This window comes from Ranitomeya imitator, chromosome 1 (assembly GCF_032444005.1).
Source record: "Ranitomeya imitator isolate aRanImi1 chromosome 1, aRanImi1.pri, whole genome shotgun sequence".
NCBI classification, from domain to species: domain Eukaryota; kingdom Metazoa; phylum Chordata; class Amphibia; order Anura; family Dendrobatidae; genus Ranitomeya; species Ranitomeya imitator.
Genome location: NC_091282.1, coordinates 953,412,323 through 953,425,541, shown reverse-complemented (window position 1 = coordinate 953,425,541; position 13,219 = coordinate 953,412,323). Strand labels below are relative to the sequence as shown.

At 44.1% G+C, this 13,219-nt stretch overlaps 1 protein-coding gene across 3 annotated transcripts in view; it reads right to left on the bottom strand.

Moving 5' to 3' along the window:
- The window catches only part of AIMP1 (aminoacyl tRNA synthetase complex interacting multifunctional protein 1), a 132,112-nt gene that overhangs the window by 67,030 nt on the left and 51,863 nt on the right, over nt 1–13,219 (bottom strand). For all 3 annotated transcript variants that reach the window (XM_069743719.1, XM_069743718.1, XM_069743720.1), the window contains 3 exons: nt 12,262–12,395; nt 11,320–11,433; nt 9,336–9,485 (listed from right to left, as the gene is read on the bottom strand). In XM_069743719.1, the coding sequence (XP_069599820.1) occupies nt 9,336–9,485; nt 11,320–11,433; nt 12,262–12,370 (373 nt within the window). In that variant the 5' untranslated portion in view covers nt 12,371–12,395. The remainder of the gene's footprint in view (nt 1–9,335; nt 9,486–11,319; nt 11,434–12,261; nt 12,396–13,219) is intronic.

Here is a 13,219-nt window from a genome sequence, read left to right as displayed (position 1 = left end):
GGCCTGTGTTTTCATATCGAAAAAACCCAGCATTATTACAGATACTTCACACTATGTATTGTGTACAGGAGGCTGTACAATACCCAGTTATGATGTCATCGCAGCCAGCAAATCTGCACAGGCCACCAGATTGCCCCCCACTGTTTTATGTTCAGCTGTTGTGTCCAGTTTCCTTTACAGAGCCGGATGCCGGAGACGACATGATGCGGGTATGTGCACACGTTCAGGTTTTTTCGCGATAAAAACGCATTAGAAAACGCCTACATATGCATCCTAACATTTAGAATGTGTTCTGCTATTTTTGTGCACATGATGCGCTTTTTTCCGCCAAAAAAACGCATTGTGGTAAAAAAAGCAGCATGTTCATTAATTTTGCAGATTTTCTGCGTTTTTCCCACTATTCTATGCATTTGGAAAAAACGCATCAAAAACGAGCAAAAAACGCATCAAAACGACAAAAAAAACGCATGCGGATTTCTGGCAGAAATGTCAGGTTTTTGTCAGGAAAATTTCTGCCAGAAATCCTGACGTGTGCACATAGCCTAATATGGTCTTCTTCCAGGAGAGGGCACCTCACAACAGTGGGAGGAGGAGAGTAAATATGGTGCAGAGTCTGCAGGCGTAGGGGGGAGTCCTGGGGTGTCTATTTAGGCAATCAGGGTAATCCTGCCATCGTCTGACCCAATGTAGACTAGTGTGGTTGGGGGCTGCAGTGACTACGGAGACAATTACTGTGACTACTAGGGAGACGATGTGGGGGGACCTTCACTGCTGTAAATGTGGAGAGTGTCTCTGAGAACACACGTGTGAGGAACATGTTTTGTTACTAGATGGGAGGGAGAGCTGAGCCATCATTCATAACCTAGGTTGTGTGGAGTAGACTGATCCGATATGGAGTTGTTACCGGCTCTTAGATTAGACTAAAAGCCCCCAAACATATGAGATGAAAGCCAAATGAACCCACTTCAGAGGGACCATCCATCGTTCTGATCTGTGTGGTATCCTCCTGACTCTCCCCACACAGATGTCAGGGAACAGAAGGATCAGACATTGGAAATGTCCACAGTTTATTAAGAAGAGATGAGCAGCTGCCAGTATTGTCTGGCAGCAGACACTAGTTGCTCATATGTATAAGGAACAATCACATTTCTGGTTGGCACTCATAGAAGACAGTGGTGGTCTATAATAGGGGACATCTCTCCAAAGAATAGTGCAACATACCACGGCACTCAATTAAAGTTTTCTTCATAAGTCAGCATGTGGAAACAGAAAGAACGGCCAACATTTCAGTCTGTCCATGGCTTGATCAAGGCCTGTGCTATGGTTTATCGCAGATACAGAGGATGGCAGTCAGCCCCTATATCGGCTATCAACCATAGCACATAGGCCTTGCTCAAGCCATGGACAGACTGAAATGTTGGCCATTCTTTCTGTTTCCACATGCTGACTTATGAAGAAAACTTTAATTACTTATTTAAGTGAGTGCTGTGGTATTTTCCATGAAGGAATATGGGAAAGTCTGCTCGCCAAACATTTGGCTATCAGCTATCGCATGTACGGACAGCTTCATATCTGATCAAAGCTGATTTATCAATTTTGAAACATTAATGACCAAGCAAGAAATATGCTTCTTAATCTGCCTTAAAGCACGAATCCAGCATTTTTACTTCAGTGCTGGAGTGGGGCAATTATCAGGGGCTGTTTTCTGCTCTTCCCAGTGCTGCTCTGGTCCTGCACCGCCATCTTGTGACTACAACTTCTGACTGACTGTAAGTCAGAGGTAACGGTCACAAGCTCTCAATGTAAGTCTATGAGAGCCTCGTTCAGGCCTTGATCTTGCTCTCATAGACTTACATTGAGAAGTGACCTCTGATTCATCCATCAAACACTGGAGCGATCCGGCAGGTCACAACCTGCAGAAAATTGAGCTGGAGCAGCGCTGATAACAGAAGAACAGATTGGCTGCACCACTCCAGTGCTGAATTAGAAAAACAACGCTGGATTGGTGCTTTAAAACAGCTTGTCCTATAATGAAGATTAAATTACACAGGGATTGCATAGGGAATATATCAATAAAAAACTTGTCTGGTGACCAAAATTAGGATAGCCAATTAGGAGAAAGCGTAGGAAAGGGTTTGTAGAAGCTAGGGTTACACAAGAACCTCTGCCCTCAGGTCACCTTGTCACACTGGATCGGAAATATGATTTCTATGTGAAAAGCAATACTTCCTCTGGAAGCAAATTCCACAGAGTAATCTCCATCCAGATAAAAACAAAAGGAAATGGTCATTAATCAAAATCTTTTTTTTTTTCTTTGGAGATTTTGCCTTAGATGAAGCAGATTGCAATTACATTCTTCTTCATTTACACAGATTTGGCAATAGCTGCATCTCCTCCATGACCTCCTTCAGGCACAGTCCAAGACTAGTTACGAAAATTGCCATACCCCCCAAATAAATGTCTAAAATACCAGAATAAGTATAGACAGGAGAGGCGCACTCTGTATCTAGTGTCCAGTGGTGCTCAGAGGAAAAAATACAATATCAAGTTTTATATATAACCTCTGGCACTCAAAAGAAGAAAACAACTTGGTTTTGAATTTCAAGGATTTATTCACCACCGGTCATAATTATCAGGACATTCCATATCTCAATTGAGATTTCAGGTTCTAGAGAGTATTCCCCCACTGAGACGGGGTGGAAATAGAGTTTTAACCCCTTCAAGACCCAGCCTATTTTGACCTTAAAGACCTTGCCGTTTTTTGCAATTCTGACCAGTGTCCCTTTATGAGGTAATAACTCAGGAACGCTTCAACGGATCCTAGCGGTTCTGAGATTGTTTTTTCGTGACATATTGGGCTTCATGTTAGTGGTAAATTTAGGTCAATAAATTCTGCATTTATTTGTGATAAACACGGAAATTTGGCGAAAATTTTGAAAATTTCGCAATTTTCACATTTTGAATTTTTATTCTGTTAAACCAGAGAGATATGTGACACAAAATAGTTAATAAATAACATTTCCCACAAGTTTACTTTACATCAGCACAATTTTGGAAACAAAAGTTTCTTTTGTTAGGAAGTTATAAGGGTTAAAATTCGACCAGCGATTTGTCATTTTTACAACGAAATTTACAAAACCATTTTTTTTAGGGACCACCTCACATTTGAAGTCAGTTTGAGGGGTCTATATGGCTGAAAATACCCAAAAGTGACACCATTCTAAAAACTGCACCCCTCAAGGTACTCAAAACCACATTCAAGAAGTTTATTAACCCTTCAGGTGCTTCACAGCAGCAGAAGCAACATGGAAGGAAAAAATGAACATTTAACTTTTTAGTCACAAAAATTATCTTTTAGCAACAATTTTTTTATTTTCCCAATGGTAAAAGGAGAAACTGAACCACGAACGTTGTTGTCCAATTTGTCCTGAGTACGCTGATACCTCACATGTGGGGGTAAACCACTGTTTTGGCGCACGGCAGGGCTTGGAAGGGAAGGAGCGCCATTTGACTTTTTGAATCAAAAATTGGCTCCACTCTTTAGCGGACACCATGTCACGTTTGGATAGCTCCTGTGTGCCTAAACATTGGCGCTCCCCCACAAGTGACCCCATTTTGGAAACTAGACCCCCCAAGGAACTAATTTAGATGCCTAGTGAGCACTTTAAACCCTCAGGTGCTTCACAAATTGATCTGTAAAAATGAAAAAGTAATTTGTTTTCACAAAAAAATTCTTTTCGCCTCAATTTTTTCATTTTCACATGGGCAGTAGGATAAAATGGATCATAAAATTTGTTGGGCAATTTCTCCCGAGTACGCCGATACCTCATATGTGGGGGTAAACCACTGTTTGGGCACTCGGCAGGGCTCGGAAGAGAAGGCGCGCCATTTGACTTTTTGAATGGAAAATTAGCTCCAATTGTTAGCGGACACCATGTCGCGTTTGGAGAGCCCCTGTGTGCCTAAACATTGGAGCTCCCCCACAAGTGACCCCATTTTGGAAACTAGACCCCCCAAGGAACTTATCTAGATGCATATTGAGCACTTTAAACCCCCAGGTGCTTCACAGAAGTTTATAACGCAGAGCCATGAAAATAAAAAATAATTTTTCTTTCCTCAAAAATGATTTTTTAGCCTGGAATTTCCTATTTTGCCAAGGATAATAGGAGAAATTGGACCCTAAATATTGTTGTCCAGTTTGTCCTGAGTACGCTGATACCCCATATGTGGGGGTAAACCACTGTTTGGGCGCACGGCAGGGCTCGGAAGGGATGGCACACCATTTGGCTTTTTAAATGGAAAATTAGCTCCAATCATTAGCGGACACCATGTCACGTTTGGAGAGCCCCTGTGTGCCTAAACATTGGAGATCCCCCAGAAATGACACCATTTTAGAAACTAGACCCCCAAAGGAACTAATCTAGATGTGTGGTGAGGACTTTGAACCCCCAAGTGCTTCACAGAAGTTTATAACGCAGAGCCATGAAAATAAAAAAAAAAATTATTTTCTCAAAAATGATCTTTTAGCCTGCAATTTTTTATTTTCCCAAGGGTAACAGGAGAAATTTGACCCCAAAAGTTGTTGTCCAGTTTCTCCTGAGTACGCTGATACCCCATATGTGGGGGTAAATCACTGTTTGGGCACATGCCGGGGCTCGGAAGTGAAGTAGTGACGTTTTGAAATGCAGACTTTGATGGAATGCTCTGTGGGCGTCACGTTGCGTTTGCAGAGCCCCTGATGTGGCTTAACAGTAGAAACCCCCCACAAGTGACCCCATTTTGGAAACTAGACCCCCAAAGGAACTTATCTAGATGTGTGGTGAGCACTTTGAACCCCCAAGTGCTTCATAGAAGTTTATAATGCAGAGCCGTGAAAATAATAAATACGTTTTCTTTCCTCAAAAATAATCATTTAGCCCAGAATTTTTTAATTTTCCCAAGGGTAACAGGAGAAATTTGACCCCAATATTTGTTGTCCAGTTTCTCCTGAGTACGGTGATACCCCATATGTGGGGGTAAACTACTGTTTGGGCACATGCCGGGGCTCGGAATTGAAGTAGTGACGTTTTGAAATGCAGACTTTGATGGAATGGTCTGCGGGTGTCACGTTGCGTTTGCAGAGCCCCTGGTGTGCCTAAACAGTAGAAACCCCCCATAAGTGACCCCATTTTAGAAACTAGACCCCCCAAGGAACTTATCTAGATATGTGGTGAGCACTTTGAACCCCCAAGTGCTTCACAGACGTTTACAACGCAGAGCCGTGAAAATAAAAAATCATTTTTCTTTCCTCAAAAATTATGTTTTAGCAAGCATTTTTTTAGATTCACAAGGGTAACAGGAGAAATTGGACCCCAGTAATTGTTGCGCAGTTTGTCCTGAGTATGCTGGTACCCCATATGTGGGGGTAAACCACTGTTTGGGCACACGTCAGGGCTCGGAAGTGAGGGAGCACCATTTGACTTTTTGAATACGAGATTGGCTGGAATCAATGGTGGCGCCATGTTGCGTTTGGAGACCCCTGATGTGCCTAAACAGTGGTAACCCCTCAATTCTAACTCCAACACTAACCCCAACACACCCCTAACCCTAATCCCAACTGTAGCCATAATCCTAATCACAACCCTAACCCCAACACACCCCTAACCACAACACTAACCCCAACACACCCCTAACCCTAACCACAACCCTAATTCCAACCCTAACCCTAAGGCTATGTGCCCACGTTGCGGATTCGTGTGAGATATTTCTGCACCATTTTTGAAAAATCTGCGGGTAAAAGGCACTGTGTTTTACCTGCGGATTTTCCGCGGATTTCCAGTGTTTTTTGTGCGGATTTCACCTGCGGATTCCTATTGAGGAACAGGTGTAAAACGCTGCGGAATCCGCACAAAGAATTGACATGCTGCGGAAAATACAACGCAGCGTTCCCGCGCGGTATTTTCCGCACCATGGGCACAGCGGATTTGGTTTTTCATATGTTTACATGGTACTGTAAACCTGATGGAACACTGCTGCGAATCCGCAGCCAAATCCGCACCGTGTGCACATAGCCTAATTCTAAAGGTATGTGCACACGCTGCGGAAAACGCTGCGGATCCGCAGCAGTTTCCCATGAGTGTACAGTTCAATGTAAACCTATGGGAAACAAAAATCGCTGTACACATGCTGCGGAAAAACTGCACGGAAACGCAGCGGTTTACATTCCGCAGCATGTCACTTCTTTGTGCGGATTCCGCAGCGGTTTTACAACTGCTCCAATAGAAAATCGCAATTGTAAAACCGCAGTGAAATGCGCAGAAAAAAACGCGGTAAATCCGCCATAAATCCGCAGCGGTTTAGCACTGCGGATTTATCAAATCCGCAGCGGAAAAATCCGCAGAGGACCAGAATACGTGTGCACATTCCTAACCCTAACCCTAGCCCTAACCCTAACCCTAGCCCTAACCCTACCCCTAACCCTAGCCCTAACCCTACCCCTAGCCCTACCCCTAACCCTACCCCTAACCCTAACCCTATTCTAACATTAGTGGAAAAAAAAAAATTTCTTTATTTTTTTATTGTCCCTACCTATGGGGGTGACAAAGGGGGGGGGGGGGTCATTTATTATTTTTTTTATTTTGATCACTGAGATATAATCTATCTCAGTGATCAAAATGCACTTTGGAACGAATCTGCCGGCCGGCAGATTCGGCGGGCGCACTGCGCATGCGCCCGCCATTTTGGAAGATGGCGGCGCCCGGGAGAAGACGGACGGGACCACGGCTGGATCGGTAAGTATGATAGGGTGGGGGGGGACTACGGGGGGGGGGATCGGAGCACGGGGGGGGGGGGGTAATCGGAGCGCGGGAGGGGTGGAACGGAGCGCGGGGGGCGTGGAACGGAGCACGGGGGGGCTGGAACGGAGCACGGGGGGGCTGGAACGGAGCACGGGGGGGTGGAACGGAGCACGGGGGGGGGGGGGGGGTGGATCGGAGTGCAGGGGGGGTGATTGGAGCACGGGGGGGTGATTGGAGCACGGGGGGAGCGGACACGAGCACGGGGGGGAGCGGAGCACTGGACGGAGGGGAGCCGGAGCAGTGTACCGGCCAGATCGGGGGCGTGGGGGGGCGATCGGAGGGGTGGGGTGGGGGCACACTAGTATTTCCAGCCATGGCCGATGATATTTCAGCATCGGCCATGGCTGGATTGTAATATTTCACCCGTTATAATGGGTGAAATATTACAAATCGCTCTGATTGGCTGTTGAAAGTGAAACTGCCAATCAGAGCGATCGTAGCCACGAGGGGGTGAAGCCACCCCCCCTGGGCTAAACTACCACTCCCCCTGTCCCTGCAGATCGGGTGAAATGGGAGTTAACCCTTTCACCCGATCTGCAGGGACGCGATCTTTCCATGACGCCGCATAGGCGTCATGGGTCGGAATGGCACCGACTTTCATGACGCCTACGTGGCGTCATGGGTCGGGAAGGGGTTAAAACTAAAGGAGAGGGAATCCTATTGGATTTTTACACTCCAAACACTTCATCCCTTAGGCATGAATAGGGAATATGAGGTGATCCCCCATTGAAATTTCAAGTGGACATATTGTCTTGCTATGCATTATGATATAATTGGCTGTTTTCTTGTCTTTTTGTTTTTTCAGATGCCTACATGACTTGAATTTTCTGCTATTGTTTTTTTGTTAGAGGACATGTTCTCAAACTAATATATTGACGTAATTATGTATGATTCATTATAATGTAAAACAAATGAATTGATGTGTTTCTGTATGTATATTATTTTCCCTTTTTTCTTTTCTTTTTCCTTAGTCTGTGTCTTCTATCATATTCCGGCACGGGTGTTTTTTCCTCCTATCCCTGCATCTTTAAACTATGGTAGGGCTACTATATACATGCGATCAGAGCCCTTTGTATAGTGTTCCGTTTATATCTAACATCTAGTTTGACCTTTAAGATTTCACCTTTAAAATTGTACCATTAGCGGTCATTATTGTATATAGTCTCCCTCTTTATGCACATTTGGCCATAGTGGCCATTTCAAATGAGATTCTCGCAGCACTCAAGATTTTTTCTACCTTTATTTGCTTTGCGACCATACTTGTTTCCTCTGCGCATGTGCCTTCTTTCACTTTCGTTTTCCATACTTAGCACGGTACACTGCGGTGACCGGATATGATGTAACGGTCTTTACCGCATTTATACATGCTTTTCGGCATTATCCACCACCGCAGGTCAGCGTACACACCGGTCTCCCCGAGGACACACATATACTAAGGTATTTGGTCTCCAGGCTACTCATTTATCATCTTATGCATATCGGTTTTCATCAGAGGGATTCCTCATGTCTTTTATAACAGGAGTGGCAGATTCCCCTTTAGTTTTCTACTGATGTAGGTTGGATACAGGTACCTGTTTTTCTATGAGCATTTGAGACACACTGTTTTCACTTATCTCCCTTAGTCATTAATGGCGGCGTGGCGTTATCAGCTGTTTTTCACTTTGATTTCCTTAGGCCTTTTCTTGGTACTATATAGCTTTGGACTTATTCTTTTTCCTTTTCACATTCCTGATATATGATTCACTAAGACTTTGGTGATCTTTACGCTAGGATCTTTCACTACCACCGGGTACTTTTTGGTACTTTGATAGGGTACAAAGTACAGTATATGTGATATTATCTGATGAAATTATCATTTATTATTTATTGTTTATCTTAGACTTCCTTGAAAAAGGCTAAAAAGCCGAAACGTTGGAGATGGTCTGATTTAAAATATGACCGGTGGTGAATAAATCCTTGAAATTCAAAACCAAGTTGTTTTCTTCTTTTGAGTGCCAGAGGTTATATATAAAACTTAAAATACCAGAATGTCAGAAGTCCTCCATACTAATTTCTACATATAGAAATATAGGATGCATGTGTAAATGATATGCCGTAACGGACGTACAATGCTCCCAATGCCATATCATAGTCGCATAGTTCTTATTTGGATACTACAAGAATGAGGCTGTAGCTATCCGGTGATGAACTCTGAACAAGGACTTCTTCTGAAAGTCCGTTTTACAGCTCGGAGAGGAGAGATTTTTTTCCAGCTCCAAAGTTCGGGTCCCCATTGATTTCTATGGGGTTCAGGTTTAGGTTCAAGTTCGGGTACAGTTCTAGCACCCAAACCGAACTTTGAACTAAAGTTGGGTTGAACGAGATGAACTCGAGCTTCCACAGGTCCGCTCATCCCTACATGTGACCAATCTGGTTGCCGACACTGAAGCATAAGTAGTAAAATCTGACTGGAGGCTATGGGAAAATCCTCCACTTTTCCCTTGTAATGTTTTGTTATACCTTTTTTTTCGGGCTTCTCTTTCTTTTTCTTCTCTTCTCCTGCTTTCGGTGCTGGAGGCGAGGTCTTCGCAGGTGCAGGTTGTGCAGCGGGTGGTGAGGTAGCTGGGCTGGAGACAGCAGGTGCAGTAGCAGGAGCACCAACCTGTTTTACTAAAATACCAAAAAAATAAGACAGGTGAAAATGAGCAGACTCCTCCACATACTCCAGTGTGCTGAATGATAAATTGCTTTACCGACCACAGCAGATCCTAGTGCTTAGTGACCAGAGACAGGTACAGCTATATCTATCCATTCCAACGGTAAAAACTGGATTTTCATTCTCATACTGCTGAGGACAATCTGGAGCAGAAGGGTAAATGCACACGGTGCGTATTTGGTGCAGATTTTATGTGTACATTTGTGTGCAGAAATACCACAGCGTAATACAGGACCACCTAGGTTAATGAGAGTCTAGAAATTTCACCTACATTGCAGATGTTAAAATCCACAGCTTGTCAAATCTTTGTAAATTCACTGCAATCTTGATTCTAACGAAGTATAGGGTGAAATTCTCAACCAAATCCATATGTGGCAAGTTTGGATTGTGATGCGGAAACACCGTGGATAAGTAGCAAAAAATCTGCATCAAATTCACGTGTGCATGTACCCTAATTCACCAACACTGCAGATCTGAAATCCAGAGCCTGTCATTTTATATTACCCTACCCAATACCGAGGATGAAGCGCACAGCATATCTGCACTGAAATCTACAGCAGTATTACCGCCAGGGCTGTGGAGTCGGTGTCCATTTTGGAGAAGTCAAAGTAGGTATAAAATGGACCGAGTCAGACTTCTAAAATGTATAATACATTGGGTACATTAGTATAGTGCAGTATATGTCATGTAAATGTTTTCATAACAATTTGAGAAAGTTATGAAATGTCCTATAAATGTCTGTTCTGTTCCTTATCTAAGGATCTAGGCTTTTAGATGAATCTGTGCTGCACTTTATGTACATGCTCAGTAGTGACCAGTGCTGTGGAGTCATAGTGGAGAAGAATCTGTGCTGCACTTACTGTACATGCTCAGTAGTGACCAGTCCTGTGGAGTCATAGTGGAGATGAATCTGTGCTGCACTTTATGTACATGCTCAGTAGTGACCAGTGCTGTGGAGTCATAGTTGAGATGAATCTGTGCTGCACTTTATGTACATGCTCAGTAGTGACCAGTGCTGTGGAGTCATAGTGGAGATGAATCTGTGCTGCACTTTATGTACATGCTCAGTAGTGACCAGTGCTGTGGAGTCATAGTGGAGAAGAATCTGTGCTGCACTTATTGTACATGCTCAGTAGTGACCAGTCCTGTGGAGTCATAGTGGAGATGAATCTATGCTGCACTTTATGTACATGCTCAGTAGTGACCAGTGCTGTGGAGTCATAGTTGAGATGAATCTGTGCTGCACTTTATGTACATGCTCAGTAGTGACCAGTGCTGTGGAGTCATAGTTGAAATGAATCTGTGCTGCACTTTATGTACATGCTCAGTAGTGACCAGTGCTGTGGAGTCATAGTGGAGATGAATCTGTGCTGCACTTTATGTACATGCTCAGTAGTGAGCAGTGAAGTGGAGTCATAGTGGAGATGAATCTGTGCTGCACTTTATGTACAAGCTCAGTAGTGAGGCAGTGTTGTGCGGTCGGAAGTCAGGGAAATTAAGGAGTCGGAGTAAGAGTTTTGGCTTACAAACTCCACAGCCCTGCCATAAAGGCAGCAATTGAAAAATCCAGTGGGATTTTACAAAAATCATCAATTAGGATCTATTCACATGGTAATTCATAAATATATGGCTGTAGGCCCCTCCAGATCTCCCTGCATCCTCCTCATCAACATTACTGGGGTGAGAAAGATTTTGGTCCTGTGTAACAGAAACCATCATGTGACACATCAGAAATGTATACCAATGCAATGAATACAGATGAGAGTACAATGGATGCAGCAATCTTACCTCCGTTATTTATCTCTGTTTTCACAAGTTGTTCTTTCAAGGCTTCAATCTCTTTCTTCAGCTTTGCATTTTCAACACGCAGCTTCTTCTCCTCCCGCAGAGAAGCTTGTAAAACTGAAGTTAAAATATTGCAATTTATAATCCTAGATACATATAGTTTCTTAGGATGAAAAAAAACTTAGGTCCATCAAGTTAAATCATTCTTCACCATTGCCACCAGAATCAGCAATTCTGACAGCCTGCCCTGACAAACTATTAACCATGAAGGCCTATTCACAGAAAAAATGTACAGCAAAGAGACTCAGATTATAAATAACTCTATCCTGAAAGTGCATGACAACTAAGGTTTCCCATCACTGGGGAGTGAGAAATAATGGTGCAATGCTGTTTAACAAGGTATATACATGTCAGGAGAATTCTTCCTAACTCAGGCTTTCATGGCTGAGAGGGGCAGAGCTCCATCTACGACAACAAGCAGTGGAGCTCCAGAAACAGATGGGCATGTGCTTCCATAACCCTGGAGCTATGCTGCTTCTGTAACACCCATTACACACAGTACATTTTTATTCCCAAATATTTTGTGCAGTTAAAATGTTTAATGACATATTTCCTATGCTATCCCTGAGTTATGGAAACAGTGTAGCTCAGCTATCTCTGTGGCCGCTTCTTCAGTGTTGGGAGCATGCATGGAGATATTTTCTGGGTTCATATTCCGCCAGGACAACATCAGCAAGGAGTTTGTATGTTCTCCCCGTGTTTGGTGGGGTTTCCTCTGGGTTCTCCGGTTTCCTCCCACACTCCAAAGACATACTGATAGGGAATTAAGACTGCGAGCCCCATTGGGGCGAGTGATGATAATGTCAGTAAAGCACTGCGGAATTAATGGCGCTATACAAGTAACATAAAATTAGTATTTTTCAGAACAGCATTAATATTTCATACTTGCTTTCTCTTTCAGGAGAGCGACTTGCTGCTTGAGGTATTCTATCACTTGATCAGCTTCGGAGGCCCTCTGTTCTAGCTTGTTCAACACTGGATTGCTGGAAGCCATCTTGGTTATGGACCTGACAAAGAACCTACAACCACAAAAAGAGAAATAAATAAAATGGTATTTTATGACACAAGCATACAGTGCAAATCATCAATGAAAAACACAATAGGCACCATTAAAAGGAAACAAAAAATATTCGGGGCCAGCATTTCTAGTCATATTGGCTATTATTTCTTACTAGATGGAGGCCCGATGCTATCGCATCGGGAGGGCGGTAATGTCCCGATGGGGGCAGGCTTTGCAGCACTGAGCATCTCTCGTCCCCAAGCGCTCACCCACCTATCCACTCTCTCTTTCCACCATGTGCCGAGTTCTCCTGTCTGTGTTCTCTCCTCTGACCTGTCTCTGCCCTGTGTACTGTCTCTATCCTTCCTGTGTGCTATCTCTCATGTTCTCTCTTCTTTGACCTGTCTACCCCATGTGCTCTCTCACTTGTCTACTCTCTCTCCTGTTCCTGTGCTGTCTTTTTTCATCTTGTGTTCTCTCGTTTGAGCTGTCTACCCCCAGTGTATTCTCTGTTTCCCGTGTGCACTTGCCCCTCCTCCTGTGGTAAAATGAAAACAAAGTAGGTAAAAAATAACTCGGTCTCATTTACTGCGCCTGTGCAGTGAATCATTTTCCTTCAGCTGCCCGGCGGGGAGGGTGCCCCGGTGGTCTGGATCCCAGCAGCGGTCAGGATCCCAGAGGTGGGGAGAGGTCCTTGCGGAGTGGGGTTCTTGCGGTGGGGGAGTCCCAGCAGCGGGGGGTCCGACGATGACCCGCTGGTGGTACTGCGCAAGCGCCTGGTACCACCAGCAGGTGCCATATTGAAATACCCATCACTTGGGTATTCCAATGAGGCAGTCAGTG